General features: G+C 41.3%; 1 protein-coding gene across 3 annotated transcripts in view; it reads left to right on the forward strand.

Moving 5' to 3' along the window:
* ldlrad4a (low density lipoprotein receptor class A domain containing 4a) overlaps positions 1-27831 on the forward strand; it is a 90414-nt gene that overhangs the window by 6204 nt on the left and 56379 nt on the right. For all 3 annotated transcript variants that reach the window (XM_015357988.2, XM_015357989.2, XM_015357991.2), the window contains exon 2: positions 21546-22026. In XM_015357988.2, the coding sequence (XP_015213474.2) occupies positions 21987-22026 (40 nt within the window). In that variant the 5' untranslated portion in view covers positions 21546-21986. The remainder of the gene's footprint in view (positions 1-21545; positions 22027-27831) is intronic.

Here is a 27831-nt window from a genome sequence, read left to right on the forward strand (position 1 = left end):
GTTACTCCAAAGGATTTTAGTGCCGAGATGGATTAGATTTTCCTAACCCTTCAAAACTGTAAGAATAATTCATTTTGAGGAAGGGCAGTAGCCACAGGGATTTTATAGTTAAGAAAGCAAATCTGTGGATTTAAAATGAGTAGTTGAAGGATTGGAAATGGGGGTAACTCATATTCTGAATGCTAAGAAAATGCTAAAAGTATTTCGGAGACTAGCCTTGCTTGTGTTTTGTTTGAATGTTACATCTAAAACGCTACTCTCTGTTTTAGGTCCCCTGAAATACTCAGGAATGTATACTCACAAGCAGTGTTTGATACTGCTGATTAAAAGTGAAATTTGTAAAGTCTTTTAAAATGAGATTTGTCTCCAAGTATAATTTGCAGCCATCCAGGGCTTTGTTGGAGTGATGGCAACCATCCCGTCTTGTTAGTGTTTTTTCCCCCTTCAGTGCCATATTGCATTTCTGTTGCTACACAACAGATCTGCTGTATGCCCAAAAGAAATATCCTGAGAGATTTCTGGAAAGCCTTCAAGGTACAGTAGCTGCCTCGCCCCAAGGATGCTTGAATTGAGTAAATTGGAGGGGGTTTTGCTGAATAGTTTACTATTCTTTCATTGGCTCTTTATGGGTCTTTTTGCGTGTGTTTAATCAAATGGTTATTGCACTTACAGTGCAAGCCAAAAGTATTGTAAACCATACAGATATCCTTTTTCACGAATAAACTGTGCCATTTTTATTAGCCTATACTCTCTTTCCTCTTGGGTCAGCTGAGTTGATAATGTTGAACGTCCTTTAGAAGGAACAAAAGTATTGGGTCAGAAGTTAGTCGCTCATTGAAGAGCTGTGAACAGCCCATTAAACGGACGCCTTTGACTTCAGAATTCAGGGTACGTAGTGAAAAGACGGTTTCAATTAAATATAGGGAATTTTGAAGCTGAAAATTGAAGAACGTGATTCAGGCCGAGCTCAACAATTCAGAAGACAGAAATCGCATGTGTTTGTCAGCCAGGAAGAACAGCAGTTGATAACTGAAAAATTCAGAGCTGTCAAGCACAACCCAACATCTCTTTGAAATTCGCCAGTGTACTTCCCATTACCCATTCCCATCCCACAGACTGGGATGGCCAAGTCTCACGTTGATTTGGTCTTTTCCAAACTATCCTGCCTTGCACCCTGTGCTTCCAGGCTAATTTTGGTCTTTTTTTTTAACCCTTACCCGATATGTTTATTACTAATGGTAGATGGATGGAAACACCACAGTTGGACCAGTAGTTGTTTTTAAGCTCTATTCCAAATGAAAATGTGAGAAATGCACTTTTCGAGAAAAAAAGCTCTAGACTTGTTTGTTATAGATTAAGAATGTTTCTTTTTTTGGAAGGGATTATTGTAAAGCGACTTGAGATGGTATCATTAAAGACTGTATAGAATAGCGGAGTACTGTCAGTGATTCTCCTCATCATGATGGAGGAAAGTAATTGCTATTTCTTTAGGAACCAAGGACTGGAAGGCATGACAACATCTGGTATACATGTAGATAAAAAACAAACTGAAAGTCAGCAGTACATGAAAGACATGTATGCACATACAACTCAAAAACCACATTGGCAGAAGTCTCTTTAATGTGCCACAAACAATTTGAGAGGGAGGCTTGATACATACTTCAAGAAGATCAAATCCCTTGATCTGATTAAAGCAAAGTAGTATTTCCCAAAAATGAACCCTGACATTTTTGGTGGTAATTGGGTAACAATATGGTGATTTGGTAGTTCTGGGCTAAAATGGATTAAATTTTAACTAAGTTCCCTTGTAAAGATTTGAAGTCAAAAAGTGTTTTTTTTGTCAAAGCTTAATTTACTTAAGTTTTAGGGGTTTTCGAAAAACATGAATCTGAGTTTGTCAATTACGAATTATTTGTTTATGGCTGCCAAACCTGATCTAGGATTGGTATTTGTAATACCATTTAAATTTGCTGCTGTTCAACTGCAGGCTGTTTTTATTAAAACATTGCATTAAAACAGCTTTCCACTGACCATAAAACTATTTCCCACTTTTCATAGAATAAGACTTTGCTCTTTTGACCAGTGTAATCGTTTTGCAGTTAGCCATACAATAAAGCTTTGCTTTGTGAGACCGAAGGGTTAGAAGGGTGATTTAGTGGGTGCAGTTTCATTTACTTTGTTCTTTTCACTTAGGAAGCTGTTCAGATGTCTTTTTAAGACCTGTCACAGAACAGAGATTTAATCTTTTTTTTTTTTCCCCTTCTATGACTATTTGTGGGAATTTGGGAGGATCTGGTCAGCTTATCTCTAACATTTGGAACTCCCACCTCGGGGACACCCCTATAAGAATAGCTGGATCTCAACTTTCTTATTCATCTCATTTCTGCGATCTCTGAAGTTTTCATGGAATTGAAACGTGAATATCAGTTTTGTTGTATAGTGCACTTTGCCCCAGTGCTTTACAGATCTCTATAGCAGTTGACCATGTGGGCATGGTGGAGGTGAAAACAAACTCCAGGGAGAAAAGACACCTCTGGGGTTCCCAGGCCTAGTAGCTGTCCCTACCCCCATTCGGGATAGTCTGTGTATATATACATTTCCCTAAAGACTGGTACAGAGCAAAATCTGGTCATTTCATTGCTCACCATGGGCATTGTACTGGAATCGATACAGATGAGGAAACTTCATGCATCACAGATGGATGTCTGATGGCTGAAAAATTAATAGACGGCTTGTTTCTCATATCAGCTGTTCTCTTCAGTTAAAATTAGCAATGAACAAAATGTCAGGGGGTTACTGGGGGCTTGCTGGTCCTTGTTGAAGTCACCAGCACGTTCCGGGAGTCCCTGGTCTAGGTACATGCACACTGTGAAGAAATCGCCCCCAATCAAGTTGGGAAAGGGTTAATTACGTGCAGTTACAGCCTCGGCTGAAGTCCTTTCCTGGAATCCCGGGTATTTCTTGGCCTGAAACCATCATTCTCTCTGGTTTGACATGGATGGCCAGCTACTTGTGACATATGGCACAAACATGCTCATGGGGACAGCTCTCTTGGATGGCGCACAGCTCCTCAAAGGACAGACAGATGGAGGCTCACTCATCCTTGAAAAGAAGTAATACTGCGTGCTGGCAGCAGACTGGAGATGGATGGTTCTTGCCTCATGGAATCGATTTGAGAGAACTTCCTTTAGGCCATGGCGTGTTTGAATAACCTAGGGTGGGGGCTGCTTCATGTGTGAGGACTTGGTCAGTCAGTACTTCAAGCAGTACTGTGTGTATTAGTATATTCTACTTTGTCTTTAACAGAAAGATGCATCTGTCAGGTTTATTATGTTTGCGGATTGAGGATATTCCAAAACTAATTTTCCCCAATATTCCTATACAGGAAATCTCGCAGTCATAATCACCAGTAAATGGAATAAAAACTAATTACAGCCTAATGATTCAGCCCATCTAGCCTGTTTCATAGCTAGCAATAGATCCAAGGATCTCATCCCGCTGTCTCTTGAAGGAAGCCAGGAGTTTGAAAACGTCGTGAAATGATCGTGCCATCTTGTTGTTGCCGTTTTCTTTGTGCTGGGGAAAAAACTCTACAGTGGTAAGTGTGACTTGCCTCCACTAAATTTAAAATGACCCAGGCAAAGCAAAATGCAGATAAGCTTGTAGCTATCGCCTGCTGTTTCAGATCTGCTGGCAAGAGGTTTTGTAACGCTGCCAACCAAAAAAAAAAAAAATCGATGTTTTACATGGAGGTACTTTTAGTTTGCTGCTGAACTTTAAAAGACATTTGTTCTCTTTGGGGGTGGGGGAGGAGAGCACTGGACAGGGAGGGCGGGGGGGGGGATTTTAAACGAAAGCCCTGTGTAATGTAGATAAGCAGGATGTGCCCTGCGGCGCAGTGGTGGGCAGCTCTTGCTTGCAGTAGCGTACAGGTGGGACCACGTGAATGTCACCCTGCTCTGCTGTGCTCTGACTCTGAAGCGCGAAATGTGCTGCAGCTGATCTGTAGCCCGTCTTCCGTCTTGCTTCCCTTTTCGTCTGCCGCCGCAGCTCCGCCAGAGTCAGCGTTTTGCAGTGCCTTTGTGCTGCCAGTCTGGATGTTTTTCAGTGTCCCTGTGTGCCCAGATCCTCCACTGTGCAGGTTCAGCACGGTGCCAGTCTTGGCAGTGTGCTGTGTGACAGTGGTGCTCGTCTGACAATATTGTAAAGAATTAGTGTGGCGGAAATCGGTGGAAAAGTTGAAGAGAAGGAAAAAAAAAAATTAAAATTGACTAGCAGTCTTAGTCTGGTTAAGTTCTATTTTGTTAGCATATTGTATATGCAAAATCTCTACCTGGTTGCGTTACATATTGCAACAAAGGTAGGACCTGTGATTTGTTTTGTTTTTTTTAGAAAATCTAATCATAAAAACAAGGCTTCTGTAGGGCTGCCTTTATCCCTCCAACTTATCCATTCAGTTTGCACGTGCAGACTGATTGTAAAGTGAAATGCATCTCCTTGCAGTATAAATTAAGCCTGGTCCCATGCAGATAGTCTGCATTGTACTGAAATGTCACAAATCCAGCATGCTTAATAAAAGGATGCAGTAAAACTATTTTCAGATATATTCCATAAATTATTCACCGGTTACCAGCAATAACAGACAACTGCCCTCTCCCCACCTCTGTCATCCTGGTTAATATTTAGAGTTAACTGTAGGATTCCTTTCGGCCTTGGGTGTGTGAATACCATCTGACCTCGGCGCTGAACTCCAGAGCCGTGTAGGGCAGCATTACTGACAAGCAATAAATGTCTCCCAGTCTAGACAGTGTGAATGGAATTCTGAGAGGCTAGCCATTGATTGGATGGAAGGTGAGCTTCACCAGGCGGTCTGACACTCCAGCATGTCAGCCGCTCTGCTTCTGTATCGCCATGGGAAACCACTGCTGAAGGTGAAAGCAGCGCAGAGCAGGAATTTATAAACAGCTGACAGCGGATACACTTTTAAGGTCCCTCTTTAAAAGAACACTTTAGTGTCCTAAATCACCTTGAGGAAAAGCAACTAACGGAAACAACTTTGGTAGTTATTGGGGAATGAAGAAAGTGCCTTATACATCTTCATATTGTGTTCAAATGCCGTACTGGTGAATTAATCATTCCTGAAAGGGGGAGGGTAAGAGTCTGAATTAAGGGGTGTAATTAAAGAGGCTTTTACTTATCTGTGAAGAAATCAAGTTCACCTTGAGTATTCCAATATGTTGATGCAGTTTTAATTTAATTCCTTTAAATATTTTTCAGTTTCCTGACCCATATTGTAAGTAGCCATGATATTTCAAAGGGGGTCCACTTTGAATATATCGCATGTCTCCCGGGTAAGGGATCTTACGTGACACCCAAACGTGACATTTACTGGTTTGTCCTGTCAGCAAAAGCTGTGCCTGTGGACCAGCTTGACCTATAATCTTCTGACACCTTTGATTTGAAGCTTAAAGTGTTGTTCTGTATCCTAGGAACTGAGGCGTTCATCTGTAATTGTGTGGTGTACTGTACCAAGAGGCTGTTGCTTCAGAAGAAACTGTAGCGCATCCATCTGTCATTATCAGAGTTTATCAGGGTTGAGAGATGGAGGAAAGCCAGGTTTGTGTGTTTTTTTGGTCTTCCCTTGACTGTTTTAGTAGTTCAGGTTGGATATTTCTATTTCATCACTATCTGAAAACACAGGTGTAGTTGGACAGGCCCACTGACGCACAGTCAGTGGCTTTTATTTGCTCTGGCTTGTTTTTGATCGCTTTCCCATGCAAGGTCAGTCGAGTTTAAAGATTCTGGATCTTGGATTATATACCAAGTATTAACTGTTGAACATTGGCATCAGCTGGCAGGTGAAGGAATGAATCAAGATGTCTGTACTCAATGAATATTGTTAACTGTTAATTTCATAGTGCTGTGCAGTTTTATAGTTTGAGTGAGTGAATCATTCATAAATAACCTGTCCCCTTTTAGTGGTCTTGTGAGTTCCAGTGTTTTGTGTATTTTCAAATTCTACAGCTTATAGAGTGATGTGAGGGGTTCCCTGCTGTAGGGTGGCAAGGTCACCAATCCAACCCTGCCTGTGATGATTCTAGGTAGCAGCTAAAGTGGAACTACTGTCCCAATTTCTCAGACTACTTATTAAATCTCAGTAACCAAATAAATCCATCGCTAATATAGAAGAATTTTATAGATTTCAAATTCACGATTTTGTGCATAACTTGATGAACACACTGTATAGTCACCATTGTCGTTGCAAGCCATTGGTCTTGACATGGGCGAGAGCAAGAGTTCCCATGAATTGACCCTTCCCGCTCACTAGTAACTCACGTGACTGATGTGATGTACAAGGGAATAAGTTCAGGTTGTGCAGCAGACATTTCATTGCAGAAATGTTCCAACGTGATCTGCATGCAGGGTTAAGTTGTATTTATATGCATGATTGGAAGTCAAGAGCAATATTTCTATTGGATTAAAAGATGTATTCACAAGCCTGCTTGCTTACAATGTAATAAGGCTGCATCACCTCACTCGACATTTGGTTGCCTTGTGTGAATTGCAGAATGTCGCTGCAGGAAATTGTCTGTTTTAGTGTATGTTTTACATTTGCGTTTTGAAATGCACTCATCGTTGCTGGTTCTGAAATATAAAAATAGAATTACAGTTCCCCTTTATAAGGAAGATTTAAGCTTGTCCTCATTTAATATTATGAAGAAACCTACCACATCATCAGAAAGGGAGCCACAGTGTAGGTGTGGAAAATTTAACATATCTGGGTGCGTAATGTGCAAATTATGGGGCCTGTATTAACATTAATTTCATGGTTGCACGACCAGCTTTTAGACAAATCTGATCAAATTGAAATTCCGCAATGTCAACAAAAACAACAGTCACAACACTAAACATTTTGTTCCAACAGTCTTTGATGTAAGTAAGATGAAGAAATACAAGGGTTTTTAGAACTTTTGACAGTTTGTCATACTGCTGCTATGTAAAACACATTGGAATTAAAAGCTTTAAGGAAATCCATTAAAAGTAGAAATGGTAAAAAGGATAAATCCATTAGAGGCTTCGGAATTGTAAATCCAACTGGTAAAGAGGACTAGATTAACAATGAATTGCTAATGGCACTGTTAAGTCCTCCTGCTTTCAATTAATCTGTGGAATGAACTTGAGACTCAACCTCTCATGGTTACGTCACACGAGCAGATGTTTCCCGTTAACAGCTCCGTTTTTCATTTAGGCACATGGCTTTAGAAAATGAAAGGTTAGCTTCTTTCAGAGCGGGTATCCTGTTTACTGTTTTAACAAAAAGCTCTTGGACTGAGAGCTGTGCAGATGTAAAGTTAAGCTCAAGGCAGTTACAGAGGTGGAAATTCTTGTCCATCATCTTGATGTGCTGTCCCATTAGGGGGATTAACTCTTTAAATGCGCTGACAGGAGCATTCAGGATTATTAGATTTGTGAAAACTCCTATTAAAGCTGTGCCTGAGTAGTCAGTTTTGCGATGTGTTGAGAGAATGTGCGACAGTACGCTGTAAGCTATAACATGCAAGCTTCAATGTCCTGGAACCAGTAGCATTGAAATGCCTTCTGGTTTCCTTAAAAACGTGATTACAGTATCTGGTCAAATTGACTGTAGGCAGCTTTCTGGGATTTTACCGTTCCACCTTGGTGATGTTTTACAAGCAGTAAAATATGGTGTGTGTGTGTATATATATATAAACAGACAAATGCTTGAAACACTTTTTTTTGTCCAACCAAGCTACAGTATGAGCAGCTGCATGTCCTCCTTCTGAATGAAGATCTGCTTTAGTGGTTTCTTGCATCAGTTCCAGATCCAGTTGACATGGACACGGCTGAGCACAGGTGTTTTACTGCAGGTGCAGCACTCTCACGACCCTTGCAAGCTCACTCTAGTTTCACAGTCTGTATGGGGACACGGTGCTCTTATACAGTCAAGTGACTTGCTGTATAGGCCATGTTGCGTCGGTACTAAGCAACTGTTTTAGATGCATGCGTATTGAGTATACTGTGGTGGGGGAAGAGCATTTGAAGCGACATTTAAAATCAGAAGGCTGGAGCTGTTTGTCCTTGTATTAACTGGCTTTGCACCAAATGCAGCTTCTGAAGCCAAAGGAGGGGGCCGCATGAATGAAACCAGAACAGTTGAACAAGGAGCAGGCCTGGTGGGTCAGGGAACATCCCACCCTCTATTTTCTCATCTCCTTTCTTGGCGTCCTCTTTCCTCCTCCGTTCCTCGCCGTGTCCTTTGTTCTTCCTCCAGCTTGGCAGCCGGCGCGTCCCCTGCACAGCAGCGCTCCTCAAAGGCAGCCGCTTGTGTGCCCTCTGCCCCGCTGCCACCCCGCCACTTCTCTGGACCGACCTCTTCCCCTTCGCTGGCTGTGGAACAGGTGGAGCCTCCGGGCCTTTGAAGTCCGAGTCCCTGGGATCCGCGGTCTGCGGCGCAGGCCCTCTGCGGCTTGCTGCTTGCTTTTAAGCGCCGCACTTGAGCGCGCGCCGTGAAGCTCATCTCCGAGCCCTTGGCTGGAACGCGGAGTTTTAGAGTCCTTCTGCAATAATAAGTCCTCACATTGGGCTTTCTTGCCTCTGACAAATGAGGTTTTCATATGGGTGTAAACTGAGAATTATTTATCTTTCAGTAGGATTTATGGGTGATTTTTGTCTTCTATTTATCCTTAATTATTACAGCCTCGTATTTAATTCTTGCAAGGTAGAGTGCATTTTCCATCTGGTTTTGTTCTCTTCCTATGTTGCTGCTTCTTGCTCTGTTCCTTGAAAAACTCAGATAATGGCTGTTTTGGCCATTTTATGATGGAATTGCTGTAATTTTTTGCCATGTTTCATATCCCATTCAATGAGTTTGCCAGGCGTATACATTTTTGGAATGGATAGTTAAGTTAATGCTATTAGGCCAACATTAACGCTGAATGTACACCTATGTTAACTTGGACAACTGAATACAATCGCCGATCTGCCTTAAATCATAGCATTAATTGCACATCTTTAGTTCTAACAAAAAGTAGTTTTTGAGAAATAACAGCAGGTGTGCATCCTGGACTGCAACTAATACCACCTGTCGGGGCTGTTTGATCAGTGCTTCTAAAACTTAAATCTCATCATCTTGCATGAATATTGGTATATGATCTCATCTGAAACCACAACTTAGTGTGTCCCAGGAAGAGTAAAAGGATTGCGCAAGAATTTTCAAAGCAAGTTGGAGGGGCAGAGGACAAGGACAGCATCATCAAGAGCTGAACAGGTTGCAGGCACTCACACTTTCACAGTCTTTCAAGCTTTTTTTTGCTAAAGATGCTTTGTCATTGCAAAATATGGTTACTACATATTAGATACAGCCTCCACTGGAATTATTTTGGTGCACCATTAAAGTTATTTTCAATTCCCAAAGCCAAGAATTTATTTCTAAATATAAAGAACCGGGTCTACGTTGAAGTGTAGGAGGGAGTCTGGGACGGTACTGGAATGTGGTTTTTATTTTCTTAATAGAAAGTGATCTGAACTGAATAGTTTTTTTTAATGGTGAAAATAGAAAAACCTATTGTGCCCTTGTGGGAAGAAGAGCTGTTCAGTGGCTGTTACGGTGTCTGCAGAGAGATTATCCGTGTGGCGCAAGTGAATAATTTACGATACACCTTGGGGTGACTGTTTTACTGGCGTAACTGCCGCACCTGAAGTGTTCTGTGTCAGGTGTGTTTTCAGATGTAGTGCGTGGTGTGTCTGGTAGCATCTCCTGGGTTACACGGGAGCAGATCAGTACCGTGAGAACATGTGATCTGACTGACAGTGGTTTAGAATTATACCCACCCCTTTCTAACCTGTTTTTGTATGCAAAAGTGTGTGCATTGGTTTTATTTTCCATGAGCAGTGACAACACTTTCAGTAGGCTAATACAGCCTGTGGCCCGTAGATAAAGCCAGGCAGTGCAACGGCATTTTTAATCACATACCGGTCATCTTGGTCTCTGGGGGGGGGGGAGGAAAAGTTTTTGAAGAAAATTCCCACAATCACAGTGGATACACGGGCATGTTCCACTTGCTGTATGGGTGCGATTGGATGCTATGAGTCCTTGTCTGTTTGAATTTCTAGAAACAAATATAAACGATAACCAGAGAAGCTTGAGATATAATGCACTGACGAGAAGTGTTATGTATGAATAAATATTCACCTTTTTACTGTTGGGAGGGAAAAATGACAGTCTCTGAAAAGTGCTTCAGTGCATCGATCAAGTGTAATGATGGCAATAAATCCCTCCTTGAGCCCTCCTGCTTCTTGTGGCGGTGGTTGGCGCAAGTCGTCCTCTCTGCGGAGTGGGAATGTGCTTGCAGCTGGGGGGCAGTTGCTCTCCTCCCCAAGGCTTGTTCAATCATCCCTGGGCTGGCCGAGAGGCCCAGCCTCTGTCAGCCCTCTGATCGACTCCAGGCCTCACTTAGCCTAGGTAAAGCCTGTCGGAGGTGCAGCAGGGAATAATTCGCTTGCTGGAACGCTCGCAGTAGTTTCAGAAATATTCTACCCGATGACTAAATATTGTGTCATAACGAGGGTGCTGAGCACCTTTTCTTCCCAACAAGGAGAACAATTCGGATTGTTTCTACCCAGAGTTAAAGGGGAACTGCGGTCGCACTTTCGCAGACTGGTTATTAAATCTCAGTAAATGTGTTGACGGTATTACATAATTTTACAAATTTAAATGTAAAATTGTGGACTTGGCAGCCATACAGTTCCCAAGTTCATCATGTCGTCGCAGAGAGGTGACAAAGCACTGGTTTGCCACGGGCGAGAGCAGGAGTTTGCACGAATCTATCTGTACAATATTTCCTTTTTAATCCATTTTCTCCGTCGTGGGTGAACCGTTTTATTTTAGTCAGACTCTGGCATTGTAGAAAAGAAGTTGTTAGTTCATTAATCAATGTCAGAATTACAGTATACCCACCAGGTATACTCATTGGGAACATTTTGTTGCATCTCATTAAATTCATTGCTGTTGATAACGCTCACAGGAATGTTTGAAACCATCTTACATATTTTTGTTGCCATAAATTCAAAATCTAGCAATGGCCTTTTGTGTTGCTCATTAGGAATTCATAGAAAATCCAAAATGAGTTATATCCAAAATATTTTAACATGCTTAGCATCTGTCTTTGTCTCCCGTGCATCCAAATTTAGAATCATCAGTGGGAAGACTTCAGAGGCAAGAGTAAGGGGAGTTTGTGGGTAACCCTGATGAAGTTAGTAATTGAATAGTGGGGGGAAAAACATTCCATCCAAAAATCTCCCTCCATTCTTCCATCATCAGAAAGCTATTTAATCCTTAAGCTTGTCTTGTGGCACATTCAAAGAATTTGGATACTACTGTTCATTCTCTATTGTTCAAATTTTTCAAACCGATAACAGGACAGCACTTAATACACAGGATTGTAGGAATACAGAAGGAGCTGGCCAACCATGTTGCTGAAGTAGATAAGAAGGCTTCTTTCAAAAAAGACTCCTGTGTTAATTAGCTACTGAAAATAAAAACAACTGAGCTAGATGCTTTAAAGTCTTCTCGTTTGTAGCCTTTCTTTGTATTTCTGTTCACTTTTAAACTAAATCTGTAGTTGAAAGTGCGTATGGTCTTGATGGCTCTTTTTAATATAGTTCCAGGCTTACTAAATTGATTACAAAAAATAGTGCTCAGTATGAGGAATTCAATCTGTTAGGCAAACTTTTAGCCCTACTCTATATTCTGTGTCCTGGGTGTCAAGCTGCAATTCTACCCTGGAGTGAGGGGCTTTGCTCAGATCGTTCCAGTGATCACCCGGTTGTATATCACGTTTGTAAAGCACAATTCCTTGCTATGTGACTTGGTAAAAGGGCTCCACTATAATTCAGGCATGCTGTACAATTAAGTCTTAGTTTTGTTGTACTTGAAGAGCAAATGTTAGCAAGGCATATGGAGCCGAAATACTTTTGTAATATACTTGAGTAGCATTAAAAATCTTCAACACTAATATTCACGTGGGATTACAAGGATGAATTCCACCTGAAATTTAAGTAAATTTTGCTACTGGACTTAAGCATAGCACCACAGAACTAAAAATAAGCTTCCTCTAAGTGTGCTGTGATCAACAAGGGAATCGCAAGTCCTTTTCCCTGAATTTATGGCAAAAGTCTGTTACATCGGTCAGCATCAATCCGTAGCTTCGGCCACTTTGTTGCACAATTGTACGTTGAGGTAACTGCTGGAGAAACGGCTCTATTTAAGATGCATGAAATGCAATTGACATGTTTCGGGAAAAATAATTACCAACCCTCTTGATAAAGGAATGAACAATCTTTAGCATTTACATTTGAACGTTTTTTCTTTGCCTGGAACTTTGCGATTTTTCTAAATGTAATTATTCCCACATCAGTAGTTGCAGAAGGTTTCTGGGTCCTGAGCCAGCCAGTGATGGTTTGTGAAGAACACAGCCCGTTTACTTTTGAATGTTTGCTTTTTAGTTACATCTTTGCTAAAATGCCAGTTTAAGATTCATTACATTTTCTTGTAAATTGGTATTGAAAGAAAGTGGAACACCTAGTATTAATCTCTGTACCAATTACATTTGCTGGATCAGTGTTTTTGGTTAGATGCGTGATAGATTTAAATGTTAGATTTGATGAGAAATGCAGAATTATCATGTTAGCTTCTAGGTTTGATTGTTTCACTTTTCTGTTCATTTTGTAGACCTCAATTTGTGAAGATGGCTTTGCAGGGAATGCTAATTTTTGTACATGTTATAAGACATGGTGTCTTAGGAAGAAAAGATGGGGAGTGGAAGGTTTCAGCACATCCAGTACCACTGAATTATGATTAGCTTGTTGCAGGATGTCATAGCAGTGCCTTGGAAAAAAGCTTTTGCGCTCTGTCATTTTTTGATACTTCAGCAGTGCAGGTTAAGAAAGCCTCCTTATCTGTACTGCACATTACTCATTGCAGTGTAGTCATTCCTGTTGTGTTTTTGTTCTAGTCTTGGTGATTGATTACCAGCACAATGTTAGGGGCTTAGGCAGGGTTGCTTCAGAAGAGAAAATGGTCGGGAAGGTTAGTTGCCCATCTCTGTGGACCCTTGAGGGCAGAGGGGCAGCAGGAAAAGGGGATGTCAGCTAAAGCATCCTTCAAAAAAAGGCAGCACTACTGGTGTGCTTTTTTTAACCGGTAGTCTTCCAGCTTAATTAATATCATACTCTGTCCTGGCCACTGTAGGAACGTTTGTGGAGGCCTGCGGTTTCCGCTTCTTAATGGGCACCCCTGATGGGTAAAAAAAAAGAAAGACATGTTGTGCCCCCTTAGGCACCCTTGTGGGTACTTTATACATCTCAGGGCTACAAACGATGAGCTGTCCAACTGGCCAGAAGCGCATGGGAAGAGTATTGCATCTTAAAGGTCACATCTGCGGGAATTTCTGAATGAAGTTCAAATCGGCGTCCGTGCCATGAGCTGCGAGTTCCAAGCCGTGTTACTGGGCATGAAAAACTGTTGCTCTTTTCGGACTTTCCATTTACTGACTCCAGCTTGTCTGCTTAAATCCTTAAAAATGGAGTTCTGTCTGGGTTTTGTTTGTGGTAAAAAAAAAGTAGACTTTCCCGCGACTTGACTCGAATTCAACAACGCTGGTTTATTTCACCCGCATAGTGGTCGCATGTCTAGCTTCCTAAAAGCACGTGGATAGAGTGTTGCATCTTAAAGCTCATATCTGCAGGAGCTTCTGAATGAAGTTGTGCCACATAAGCTGTCTTTTTTTTTTAGAAAAGAAAGGGGCTTAAGAAAAATCAGCATCTTGTGTATGTGTAAGCTTCGTGTCCAGTAAGTCTTTGATTTTAAACAAGCTTTGTACAACAGTATGTATTAACTTGTTACAGTATCATTTTACCATTTGCTAGCGGTATACAGTTCTTCTGCTGTACTGACTCAGTACAGTAAGTTCCACAGTACAAGTGTTGGATTTTTGGATGTGAAAATAGGTGCTGTGACAGACCGAATGCTTGTCGCCTTTTCAGCTTGACTTTTGTCCTAGTTAAGCTGACCTTATGTGTGCTTCTCACCTTCCTCCTGGCTCTGTCAGTTTTCTGGCTGTCTGCAGTTATAACGCCACCACACGCACGAGACTGTTATTTTCGCTAACAGGGAACCTCTGTGTGGTGCTCTTTCTTCACAGGCCAATGGTATTTTCTGAAGACAGCTCACATGTTCTTTGCGTTCTGTTCACCTACCAAGAACACCTGCAGCCATTTACCCCAGCTAGTTATTCCGAGTGTATCCAAACCACTCTAACCAATTTCCTTTTTACAAGATACATTTGTAATGACCAGCAGCCATATCACTCTGCAACTCACAACTGGCAGCCCCACTGAAGCTCTGCAGGTGTGAGCCTGGTCAGGACCTGGATGAGAGACCTCTTGGGAAAAACTAAGGTTGCTGCTGGAAGAGGTGTTAGTGGGGCCAGCAGGGGGCGTTCACCCTGTGGTCCATGTGGGTCCTAATGCCCCAGTATAGTGACGGGGACACTATACTGTAAAACAGGCGCCGCTGGATGAGACGTAAAACCAAGGTCCTGACTCTCTGTGGTCATTAAAAATCCCAGGGCGCTTCTCGAAAAGAATACGGGTATAACCCCGGTGTCCTGGCCAAATTTCCCCCTGGTCTTTGCCAATTATGGCCTCCTAATCTATGAATTGGCTTCATTACTCTGCTCTCCTCCCCACTGATAGCTGATGTGTGTTGAGCGTTCTGGCGCACTATGGCTGCCGTCGATGCTACACATTGGTGGTGGTGGAGGGGAGTCCCCATTACCTGTAAAGCGCTTTGAGTGGAGTGTCCAGAAAAGCGCTATATAAGCGTAAGCAATTATTATTACTGGTTTTTGTCATTTTCCAGAAACGATTTTACTTGTTTTCATAGAACTTTGTTTTGTGTTTTTACACGGTAGCAGGAAGAAATGTTTACACTTGAAAAAGGACCGCGCTGACAACCTTGTACTGGATGTATTTGATTAATCGGAAATGTGAAGCTGGAAAGTATTAGAAAATCTGCTGCTTTCAGCTATTCCTTAACCCGGATTTGACATTTTAACAATAACCGTGATGTACGGCCAGATTACACTTGTCAGCTTTTTCACACCTCGCTGGAAAGCAGTGTGACACAGAGTAGATCAGGAATATTACAAATCATACCTCTGCTGCTTTCCTCTTCCGTGCTTTGTCAATTATTTTGTGCTTCCTTAATCCCTATGTGACAAATTGGCCTGCTCTTTTGTATAGGCATTGGTCTTTAAAAACTTTTAAAATCTAAAGAACGATTTCCTTTAAGATGGATTACAGTTTCTACCCCCAGAATCAACACTTAAATATTTTTTTAGAAAAGTTTGGGAGCTATAATCAATGATGAAAGATTTTTCTTAGAAATTAAGAGCTTTCAGGTCTAAATCTGGACATCTCTTGGTTCCTAAGCAGCCCATAAATTCAGAGAAACTGTACAGCAGTACATTTAGGGCAACAATTGAGCAATGAAGGAGAAGGGACTTGTACAGATGCATTCTGTTCTGCTAGTCCTTCTGCCTTTGTGCAAGTGGAATATAACTGGAAGGACTGAAACAAAGGACATACATGAGTTTTTGCTAAATGTCTTTTACTGTAAAAATGGTATAGACATGAAAAGTATAAATGTTCAATAAATGTCTAACTGAAAAGAGAACATAACAAATCTGTAATTTATGGTTGTCTCTTGTATCTTGGCTAACTTTATTGCAGAGTTATTTGCATTAAGCTCTAAAAGCAATGTAAATGCATAAAACAATGCATACGATATGTATTAAATTGGAAGCTCTTTATTTTGACAGGAATATTAGATTTATTGCATTAAAACATTCTGCAGCACAGATTTTCTGAATCACCGTGCAAAGTGATGTAAAAAACAATTTGAAGAAGTTTAGGGTGACACTTTGTTTGAATTTGGAGTCATGACACTTAATATATTTTGCAGATAGCTCTTGAAACTAGAATAGGAGAAGTCTCAAGTACTGAGTAACACAAATATGCCGAACTGTAATTCTGATGCGTTAGAGCCAATATACTTGCTCAGCTATCTTGGCTAGTAGCTGTTTAGGTTGGATACTATCCTGCCCGTTCTGGGAAAAGTGATTTGCAACATTTTAGACTTGTACCAATGACTGATAGCGTTCTCGATAATGTTTTTTATACAGGGCCAGATTGGGTAATGAACACGGATTCCTAAAAATTTTAAACCGTGTTCTGGAAATGGATAGCTTTGCAAGCAAAGTGCTATTAAGATGCAGTCTTGCAGCTGCTGACTGCCTGCAGAGACATTAGGGAGATAAAAGCAAATGACATGAATCAAGCAAGTACGGCAGTGTATCACACAAACTGTCAAATACTTGTGCATTAAGAACGGCTCTTATTTAAAAAGATAGAAATGTAAAAAGCTTTATTGTCTGTGCTATGGAAAATCATAGTTTACAAAACGTAAAACTGTAACCACTATAATTTTGCCACTATAACCTTTTCTCTGTGATTTACTTTGAAGGTCCCTCTTAGCTTAGTTGCGTAAGGATTCTTCCAAGAGAAAATGGGTATTGCTGTGGGGGAAGAGCGCAAGATTAAATTTATAATGCTGCACCTCTCGGACATTGGCGATGTGCATTTTGGCCCCTTAAACGTGTAATTTAAAATATAGGGGTCCGGTAGAAAGGCGAGATCACAGAAAATAAGTGTTCATTCTCCTGTTTCCTATAATAATCCCTTTACAGGTGATGTTTTGAATGAAGCTGATCATTGTAAACCCTTAACAGCCATTACTAATCGGAAGTAGGCACTTGCATTACATATGCCATTTCTTGGGACGTGATTTGAGATCATCCAAATTCTGCCTTAAAAAATCAGATCCACATTTAAAATTTCTAAATATACGTTTGATCCATAGTAGGTAGTACCATACGAAGTAAGTCTTGAATCCCCCTTGTATGGTGTTTGGGGGCGTGAGGGAGTTTGGGTTTGTTTTACCCTTTTGTGGAGTGTCCGGCTGTATAAATTTAAGAAACTTTTTCTTAATCTGGCATATGCTTTGATTGCTTAGCGGAGCAAATAATTCAGTTACAAGCGAGGTGAGCTCTTTCAGAGGAGTGTTAAGGCACTGTTATAATGTTGGATGCATGTTCCCTTGATGTACACAAGTCCTGAAACAAATCTCTTACAGATAAGTCTTCCTATGGCCAGTTGGAAAACTGTTGCACTGTAACTCTGATGTAGGAACTCTCTCACAGTGTGTGGAAGAATCCTGGAGTCCATATTCTATTAGTGGGAAAACAAGGCCTGAAATAAATCATGATTGCTTACACTTATATAGCTCTTTTCTGGGCACACTTCATTCAAAGCGTTTTACAGGTAATGGGGATCCCCCCCATGACCACCAGTGTGCTGCCCCACCTGGGCCATAGTGCGCCAGAATGCTCACCACACAGGAGAACACAGATGAAGCCAATTCAGAGATGGGGTTTTTTTGGAGGCCATAATTGGTAAGGGCCAATGGGAATTTGGCCAGGAAGCTGGGGTGACATTCCTGCTGTTTTCGAAAAACGCCCTGGGATTTTTAATGACCACAGAGAGTCAGGACCTCTGTTTACGTCTCATCCGAAGGACGGTGCCTGTTTACAATATAGTGTCCCCGTCACTATACTGGGCCATTAGACCCACGTGGACCACAGGGTGAGCCCCCCCTGCTGGCCCCACTAACACCTCTTCCAGCAGCAACCTTAGTTTTTCCCAGGAGGTCTCCCATCCAGGTCCTGACCAGGCTGACACCTGCTGAGCTTCAGTGGGGCTGCCAGTTGTGAGTTGCAGGGTGATATGGCTGCTGGCTGAAGTAAGTTTATTGCACTGTGGTTTGATCTCTTTATAACCAGCTGAATGAGGACATTTTGTAAAGCACAACATAACTTTGATATTTACACTGCTGTTTAACGAACTCTAAAAACCTTTAGTTTGCTTTAACCCTCAGGTTATCTTTTATATTGTAAAACCTCTTTTGTGGGTCAGCCCAGGTAAAGTGCTTTTGCTTTGGTGTTCGTGGGTGTGCCTAACATATGATGGTTCGAGACTGCATCTCCTGGTATGTTTATTTTTTGTCTGGTAATGAGGGTCAAGGCAGAGTTGCAGTGCCATTTCCTTCAGCTAATCAATATAATTCTGTTCATGTTTCTTAGATTGCATGTGTATTTATTTAGAGTTTAAACATCTGGGGATCTTGGCTGTTTTATTATTACTAAGTATTTTGTTTAATTGTAAGTTGCCTTTATGAATAAAGACAAATGAGCTCAAATTTGCCTCATCTTGAGAGAGGCCTCAAGACCCATTAGAATGCTTTACTTGTAAGTACTCTTTGCTTCTAAATGTCTTTTTGCCGGATGCCATAGAGCTAGAGATCTGTTGCCAAAGGTGTCATGATCAAAATGGCTCCCTTATTCAAGGGCTGATGTTTCTTTTAACACAGTGGTACCACTTTCACTTTCTGGATATTCTTGTGCTGTTTTTTTTTTTCTTGGATGTAATGAATGGAATTACTTGAGTGCTCTTCTACTACAGTTTTGTTTTTGGCAAATCTGGCAGCTGCTTAACCTCACAGTGATAAAGGGCTTTACCCTTTCCTAAATCACAGTCCACATGTTAATCCAAGTAGTCTCATTTGTTTGCCCTCTTCTCCTACTGGGGCAACACAGTGCACATGGCAGCTGCGGGACTCCACAGGCCGTCACTTCCTGGCTTTTAAGTTGTCACATGACCAGTTATCTTCCTGCAGTTGGATAGGTGACAAAGGATGGCAAGTCATTCCATCTAGCTTTTTAAAAAGTGTGGTCAAGATTCTCCATCTTGTCTGACTTGCAGACACTGCCGTCTCATGCCTTTCGTCAGTGTGACTTGTACCAAGTGCAGTAGTTTTACTGCTGATGTTCGGCTCATGTTGGTGATAGCTTGTGCCAGCAATTCTAATGAAAACTGGGTGGATGTCAGACAACAGTATCGGCAGCACTCTGTAGGTGTGCAGTGTGCAGGGCTCCAAACATATTTCACCGATTCTTTTTCTTCCTGGTATTTCTAGTTCATCTTAACGCATCTTTACCTCAGTCTACGTTATCTTACTCGGCCAAGGACCCAGCGGATACGCATACGGTTCTCTAAAGTTCTTGGTGTCCGTACCATATTGATTTTGAATACGACTCCTTTTCAGGTGAGGGTGTTGAAGTCCATGGTTGGATTCTGGAGTGTCTGTTTCATAGCATCCAACTGAGAGCGCTTCAATTAAGCGCCGTTAAGTTAATTTAGACCTGGGACATTTCATGTTCATTTCACCCTTGTCACATGTACCTGCATGTTTCAGGAGATCCTAATTTCCCAAGTCTGCAAATTTACCTTTCTAGCAGGAAGTTCCTACACTAAAGTACAGCAGCGATGGTGTGTTTCCTGTGGTTTGGCATCCTCGTTTGTTTTTTAGATTTTTCTTTGGAATGTCATCTACATGAAGTGTAAGGGACTAACAAAAATGTCAGTTGCAGGTAGTTTTGTGCTCTTTAAGATAAAATGGCACTTTCATCTTGTCTGGGTTGTTACAGAAATCTGCAATCTGTCAGACCCCTATGCACCTAACAAAGGAAAGGGGTTAATTTTTCAGATGTTTCTCATTTCATATCGGAGTTGCTGCTCACCCAAGTCAAGAACATCCATCTATGTGATTAGAGATTTTTCTGCGTGACATTAGTATATACAAAATAAGCAGGGAAGTAAACCTAAGAGAACAAGGGGTTAAATGGAACTGTAATCTGTTTCTTAATGTATTTTTAGTATATGTGCGTAACAGGATCTCCTGACTTGCTGTGCAGAAACGTATAGACCAGCACAACCTGTCCTTCAGGCTGCTTGCTCGGCGTGCTGTACAGTGCTCAGTAGTGACACACACTGGCCAAGAGCAGTGATGCTTTCATTGAATTCAAAACCTGCTGATCCCAATTTAGGAAACAAAGTAAAGGTGAACATTGTAGAAATCAATCTCAGCAGTTGTTATGGGACATCTGTCAGAAATTAATTTTTGCTCCATAATGCATAATATTGTACTGACATATCTACAGGGAGGAGACCCTGAGATCTTCAACAGAAAAAATAATCTATTGGAAATATAATTCTACTGTAAAGTTTCTATAATAGAATAAATCTGAAAGTATCAGCCAAGTACAGTACCTTAATGTCAGCATTAAAGTATATATCTAGATTAAAATGTTGCACATTATACCTTTGCAACCATCTGTGTTTTGATCCTGATGCTTAATGTGAAGTAATTAGGTTCTTAATACATCCAGTTTTTTTTTAGACATTTTAAAAAGTTCCAATTGTATTTCCACTGCTGCTGTTGGTAAGGCTCCTTCTCTACACACCTGCTTCTTTTGCTTATAGAGCAGGTGATTGTTTCACTTCCATCATGTTCTTCGGACGGCTTCCTCGTTTCTTTGTGCGTTTATGTAAGAACAGCTCTCCACATCCCTGGTAGGAAAGCCCACTGAGAGTGTGTGTGTGTGGGGGGGGGAGTTAGAGCAGATTGCTTGCCATGTTAAGGCAGGATGACAGTCAAAGAGGTTCATCTGTCCAGCTAGCTCATGCATTTTCAATATTTTACGTGGATTATTTGCGAAATAGTGGTTGTTCATCCTGTAACATCCTTAGTAACTGCAACATGGTTTGGGGTAGACTGCAACTCTTCAACACTTCCTTATTCTGTTTTAGTGACGGTGCCTCTGAAAGTGTTAAGTTCAGTGATTTTTATTTATTTTTTTTACATTTGATCTGTAAAACTGTATACATAAATGGCCTTCCAGCAGGGGGAATTACCAGAGATTAACGATCAGTCTCAGCGTATCAAAAACCCATAATCTGTGGTAATTCTCTTTCTGACCGTGTTGCCGTTTATGTAATTAGACTTTAAAATCTAAGGAAGTTGCAGCATTTTTTGTGACTGAAGGCAATGAAAGAATAGCAAATAAAATCTGTCATGTCATTAGAATCTCCGCCAGGGACCAGGCGTGTTTGCTTTGTCTGCATTCTTGGCAAAGAAACCCTTCTGTTTAATTTTTTCGTCGGATTTCTAACTAGCGCGGTGTAATGTATTCCTTTGCTGAATGTGCCTTTTTATTCCAGACAAATGCTGCTTTTGAAATGTAAATGGTTTCGTGTTCAGAGATACATGCCACCTCCAGCCCTGTTTATCTTTAGACTTCAAAGTGCTATCCTGTCACGTTTTGCATCTTGTGTATGAAAAAAGTCCAGTGTTTGCCTTTTCAAAGTTCCCTTTAATGTCAGCTGTCTGGCTTCCGAACCTGCGTCCCCCCCCACCCCTCCCGAGTCACATTTGCCAGTTTTCCTCACGAGTGTAACGGCTTTGGGGATATCTGTTCATTTATGTGCCTTTTTTTTATTCCTTTCAGCTCCTGTGCCCAAGATTTGAGAGTAACAGCATTTAGAGGCGAGACGAGCAGCACGATGCCGTGTGGGACCGAGCCCTGGGAATGAGACCACGTGTTGGCCAGCACTGCGTTCTGAACAGCACACACAGAAGGGAGCCCCCGTCCGGAGGAAGGTCTTCAGCTGCAGCGGATTTCCAGCCGGCCATGGCGCGCTTCATGTGGCTGGGCGGATAATCCGGACCGCAGGCGCGAAGCGACTCGGGAGAGGAGCCTCTGTCCCGCACTCGGTGCCCAAGGAGCTCAGGAGGCTGCTCAGGGAACTGGGGGGAGGGAGGGAGGGGGGGGCGGCTGAAATGAACTCGTGAGCTAAAATGGAAGTGAGACGGCCACTTCCTGCTGAGCAGCTGACATCCGCGCGGACAGGTTAAAGTTGGGACTGCTGGCGTTGCTGGGGAAAGCAGTATGCAGGAAGCTGACTTTCAGGCCACAAATGCTTTCACAGGTACCTCGTTAATGTCATTGGCGTTTTTGGGGATGATGTTGCTTTAAGTATGTGCTCTGGTGTTGTGCTTTATATAACCGAGTTCTAAATTGCCAGACTAGTACATAACAAGCCTCTAGGAGCAATAAAATGCATCTGTATTACAGCAAGGACCTTTAAGAAACTTGGCTGTGTGTGTTCGGCTTGCAGTGTAGCTGGCAAGCTTTGACATTTCACTGCCAAAAAATGACCAGTGCAGAGTAAGGTAAAGAATACAGGCCAAGTTACTACCTGCATGGTACTAGTGTTGTCCTGTGTGATGAATTGTCAATCTGATGAGGGAAGATAAATTAATTTTATTTTCCTTAATTTAGATTTTTTTTGACTTGATGATGCTGGCTTTCACAGGTTGAGCTAAAAGTTGAAGATGCTCAGTTGTTAAACATGGGAAGTCATTTTTCAAATTAAACTCTTCAATAGATCAACATCAGAAACATTTAACTTTTAGACCTGAAGAATATACATGAAATTTAAACTAAGGTTTTGAGAAAAGATGCATGTTGTACAGTGTTTTAAATATAACTTACATTTTTAACTTCATATGCAATTACACTGACCATACTGTAGGTCACACAATTCTATTGACATGTTTTTTGAGCAAACACCGTTTTCATAATATTCTTCGTTGTATGTTAAATGGCAGCATTTGAGTTAGTGAAATAGTCTGTGTGTATCAAATATTTGAAAGTAAATGTGATAGTTCTGTGCACTTTATAATTTTATAACATTCTAAAGTAATCGCTAGATCTCTTCTCCAAGAGTTTGAATCTCAAGCTATGGAAGTTGTCAGCTGCCCAGAGGAAAAAAACGCTCCGTTTCCACATACTCGCAAATCTGCCTGTCTCACTCAAAAAGGAAAAAGAGCTTGTTCACATTGTGACATGGAAGATGTGCACAAGGAGTGTCTTCGCCGTGGGGGGGGGGGGAGAACAAATCATTGCAAAACCTGCTCTGTCAGAAACCACCCAATATAAATAAATAAAAAATCTGTGATTTGAATAGAGACTTGTCTTTCAGGCACTTGGGCTTGGCCTGCCCCTGGCCTGTACACTGAACATTTCAGGTGGTCAGATTGTAAACGGAACATTACTGAAAAGCACTTCATTATGACATTGCTTTCCATGTTCCAGGGGAATTAAGGTAACTGTTGTTTACTGTATGAGCCTTGGCTAATAGATAATCTTTAATTCCAGGAATATCCGGTGTGATTCTCTGTAGTTACGTGATTTTTTTAGAGATACACTTGATGTAGTAGCCTTCCCTGTTGTCATTTTAAATGTTGCCCATAGAAGGTGTGAATACCACATTATAAAATGTATTCCTAAAACTGCTTCTAAGAAAACTTTTTAACCTGGTGACTTAATAAATATTCGTGGAATTTAGTTTTATGAAGATAGGCCTCATTTTATCAATAAAGTGTTTAATTGCAGAAGAGTGAACTGTGGAGGTTCAGTACCTGTCCAGGGGTTTATCATGGAAGCTTGATTGCTGTGAAGGAATATATGCAAACAAGGAGCTGAATCAATAATGCCAAGGTTAAATACCGCAGTGGCTAATAGGTAATCTTTATTTCCAGGAATGTCCCTTGTGATTATCCCTGTAGTTGCTTGACTTTTTTTTTTTCAGTTGCACTTCAGTCTATGGGTTTCAGGTGTAGTAGCCATGAGGTGGTCAAAGCTAAGCTTCCAGGAAAAGTTCCAGGCTGCCTTCTTGTTTTATAGCCCTGTTCCAGAGTACAGTGCAGCCATTTTAGAACAGGTTTAAGCAAAGACTTGTGCTTTCTATAAGTTACCAAAAAACTTAAATTAGTAATCTAGCGTTTTTGTATTTTGTGATCTTGGGCTCCTGTTTTCAAATCGGGGAGGTGGGGCTGAAAATGTCGGGCAAATAACTCATTTCTCATATTAGAGGAGATGACACTGATGCAGTAAACCCCAAAAAATGTTTAAGCACTGATTAAATTGAGAGGCTAATTTTCTGATGTTTTAGAGAAGACATGTATGCAGTCTTTGTATCTCAGGGAGAGCGAACCTTAACAGCGTGCCTGTGTACATGTTCTGTGAATTTCTTCAATTGTTCTACCTCACTTTACTGTTCCACATTCCAAGCAAAGGAGCTGTACAGGCTACCTCCTACTGGACTGTGCTGAGTTGGACAGCGGAGACTGCACACCGATGTGCTTCCCAGACTCCCCTGACAAGATGGTACATGTTGTAGTGTGCCCAATGAACCCAGTAGTCGTGCTGTCCACATCCAGCATGCGTTCTTGGGGAATGGCCTGTGTGTGTCCCCGAGAGAAAATGGAAACATCGGTAAACCTGTCTTTAAATTGGAGAATCTCAAGTAGCCTGACGGATCTTCAGATCTTAATGTTTTAAGTCTTTGATGGAACTGACAGTACAGAGTTAAAGCTGTCACTTGGCGTATCAGCATAGGTCTTAATTTTCATCCATCAGAAAAAATCTAAATTTTTTATAGTTCACCTTGCAGGTTCCTTTCATGATGAGATGTTCTATGTTGGAAGCAAAGATATTTAACACAATTGTTGATGACTTCACAGACAGCACTGTGTTGACTTGCATATCAGCCCTGGTTTCTCCACTTTCCTTCTTTGCCTTCCAGTGTCAGTACTGCAAATAAGAGGACAGTTCCAATTAGGACCTAAAGGTGTTGGAGCTAATAGTGCATCTTTATCAGTGATGAATGATTGAGTTTCATAATGAAGATGAAGACTGCTTATGAAGACATTTTAATTTGTGCCTTCCCGGTCAGATCAATGAAATCGCTTAACTTGTTTACAGATAAAGCAGAAGGGATGTTTGTCCTTATGACAGTAATGTCTTGTTATAATGGATGCAATATTAACAGCTGTACCCTGGTTAGACCCTTTTACAACATGGGGAAGAGCAGGTGATGTAAAAGGGAAAAATATTTTTTTTAAGTAGAAATGAACCCATTTTTCTGCTGTTTTAGTGATAGGAGAAATGTGACTATGGGTTCCTAGGGTTGGATTTTTTGAGGACTTAACCCCATGATTTTAAGACTTTGATCGTTGATGGCGGGGGCCAATTTAGCCAGTACATTACAGTAAGAAATGGTAGGATTTGTTTAGTATTGCAAGTATTAAGTCAGTGCTTATTTTCCTTTTAATTTAGTCTCCAGCTTTGCAATAAAGTGGCTTTCCTTGACTCAAACAAGACTGAAAGAAGAATTACAAATAGCACTAGAAATAGAATCATTTCCAATAGTGAGTGTGCTTGTGGGATGCTCTGAGCTGTTATGGATGTCAAATGACAGTATTGCACAGACCAGTATCTTTTATTTTCTTAATGTAGGACATTAAATCGGCTATTTGCTGTCAAAGCACCCTTTTAATTAGGGTTGGTCTTTGAGGGGCTCCGTTCATTTTATTTTGGTGCTTTGACTTTCCTAAAAAAAAAAGACAACACCCTGTGACTGGGCTGTGGTGACCACGCCTGCCAGTGCTGTAGCTGTAGGTGCAGACTGAAAATGCACTCTTTGGAAGAACGTTAAAGCTCTGCCTGGACAGAGAAGGCATCCTCTCGCCTCTTTCCTCTTTCGTTCTCCAACTCCCCTGTCCATCTCCCCTACATCCTCTGCTTGGCTCCCTTGCCAGGAATGGAATGCGCTGCAGCCAAACGAGACAGGTTGAGAGGACAGCATATTAAGTAGGATCACTGTGTGTGTTTACTTCATGAAGACACTGGGGAGGCCTCTTCTGTGTTCAGTGTTTGCATGGAACCCCATTGAAACAGTGTATCTCCCGTCCTCAAGGGCTACCGATCACGGTTTTTCCTGCCACCTGAGATCTCCCCTGCCTAATTGAGCTAATTACTATCTTAAGTTGAGCAGTCTAACACTTTTTCCAGCTCTTTAGCAACTTTCTATTTAGTTTTCAGCGCAAGCAGTTCCATTATGTAGTAATTAACAGTGGTTTGTGTGAAGGAAATGATGAAATGGTAGAGAGGTCAGGGTGCTAGTCAAAATATGCTGTATGATGTTTTTGAAGATCCTCTTAAGTTGTACACTGCCTCTTTCAACCACGTGTTTTTAAAGATACCTCGAATTGCCCTGCGGCCCCTCGGGATCGAGTACTTCGTCCCTGCGAGATGTAAAAACTATAATAAAAGGTTGCATGGCTGCAGTCTCTAACACAGCTGGAACAGGAGTACCCCACTCCCTCAAATGATGCATTCCGGTGCTGAAAGGTGGGAGTTACATGAGCCAGGCTGGTTAATGACGTGTACTTCATGTCTTCCTGGGCACTACCTGGCAGTGCTGAGAGAGAGAAGTCAGTAGGTCTCCTGAGCAGCAGTTTCCATGAGTGTTGGGGTCCAAGTTTACTGTTAGAGTGCATAGGGAAAAATATATCATCCTTTCCTTAAAAGGAAAGACATCATCCTGCGGTTATCCTGGGGAAACTCCTTGTGGAAAAAGATGATTCTTTATATATAGAAGCCATTTGATCGTTGGTATTTTTTTTCAGCGAATGCTGTGATCTTCTGAGACTCACTTGTCTTAAATAATTGTATCTATTCACTTTGGAAGCACTATCCTGCTGGATTTTTTTTTTACCCCATTTGTTCCAGGAAAGGTATAGTTCCAACGGTAACATCTATGCATACGCTAATCTTTCAAACCATCCTCACCCAAAGAATGTACTGAATGTAAAAAAAAAACTTTGAATTGTTTTTTTCATTCAATAGCTGTTATATTGGTATTTTGATACCATTATACAGTAATCTTTTGCTTTATAGTGGCTTATAGTTTCCAGCACTCTAAAAACACACTTAGGTTATAATAATCCAAAATTAATAGAACTGCTGCCCCTTCCCATGGATATGAAGTAATGCTGAGATGTGAGGGAGATGCTAAGGCAAGATGCTTGCTGTTCCAGCTGGTCAATTCCGTCCTCTGTAAAAGGTCTTTATCCTCAAATTTATTGTTCACCTGCAATTGTATTGATGCCTGGAGAAGGATCACCAGCTGAAAGTTTTATCTGCTTCTCAGCTTGTTCTTTTTTGATGAACTGCATCGAGTTTAAAGTCTAACAGGGGCTGTAATTTTCCAACAGTTCACTCCCGAGACTTGAGTTGCAGGTACTGTCCCTTTCTTGCAGTTGTTAGGGAAGAAAACAACTTGGGTGAACAGTTCCGGGATGAACACTGCTAATCTCGGGTGTTTTCTTGTTGAAAATGGGCAGTAATGAAAGTCTAGTTGTGCTTTGATACTTACCTTGCACTTGTATCAGACAGGTGCAAAATTTGATATGCCCCTGGTTTGTGTGAATGCAAGGCCTGTGCAGTCTGTTTTCAGATTTTTTTCTTAAAAGGCATGAAAAGCAACAAAAAAGAGTAATCTCTTGTACTCCAGTGAGGCAAGAGTGAATTTTTGTTCACCTTAATTTTCTACAAAGTTGTTTTTCCCTTGTGTGGCTTATACGAAATAACTTATGGCAAACATTTGTTTCTGCTGCCCAGTTAACCAACAAAAGTGTTGACATACAACTAGTTATTTCCTTATTGGATTAATCATTTTCACAGCTGGTTCCCAGTGGTTTGTGCCTTTCTACTGTCACATTTCCTTTTCGGATATTGTTTGTGTCAGCATTTTGGCATATAAATAGCAGAAGGCGATCCTGCAGTCCGACAATTGTATCGGAATATGTTCAGATGAGTCACATTTCCTGCTTTTCTGGCAGCCCGCTCGCGTTTGATTTGTTTACGTACGCCCTGTAAATTTACA

Source organism: Lepisosteus oculatus, chromosome 10 (assembly GCF_040954835.1).
Source record: "Lepisosteus oculatus isolate fLepOcu1 chromosome 10, fLepOcu1.hap2, whole genome shotgun sequence".
Taxonomy (NCBI): domain Eukaryota; kingdom Metazoa; phylum Chordata; class Actinopteri; order Semionotiformes; family Lepisosteidae; genus Lepisosteus; species Lepisosteus oculatus.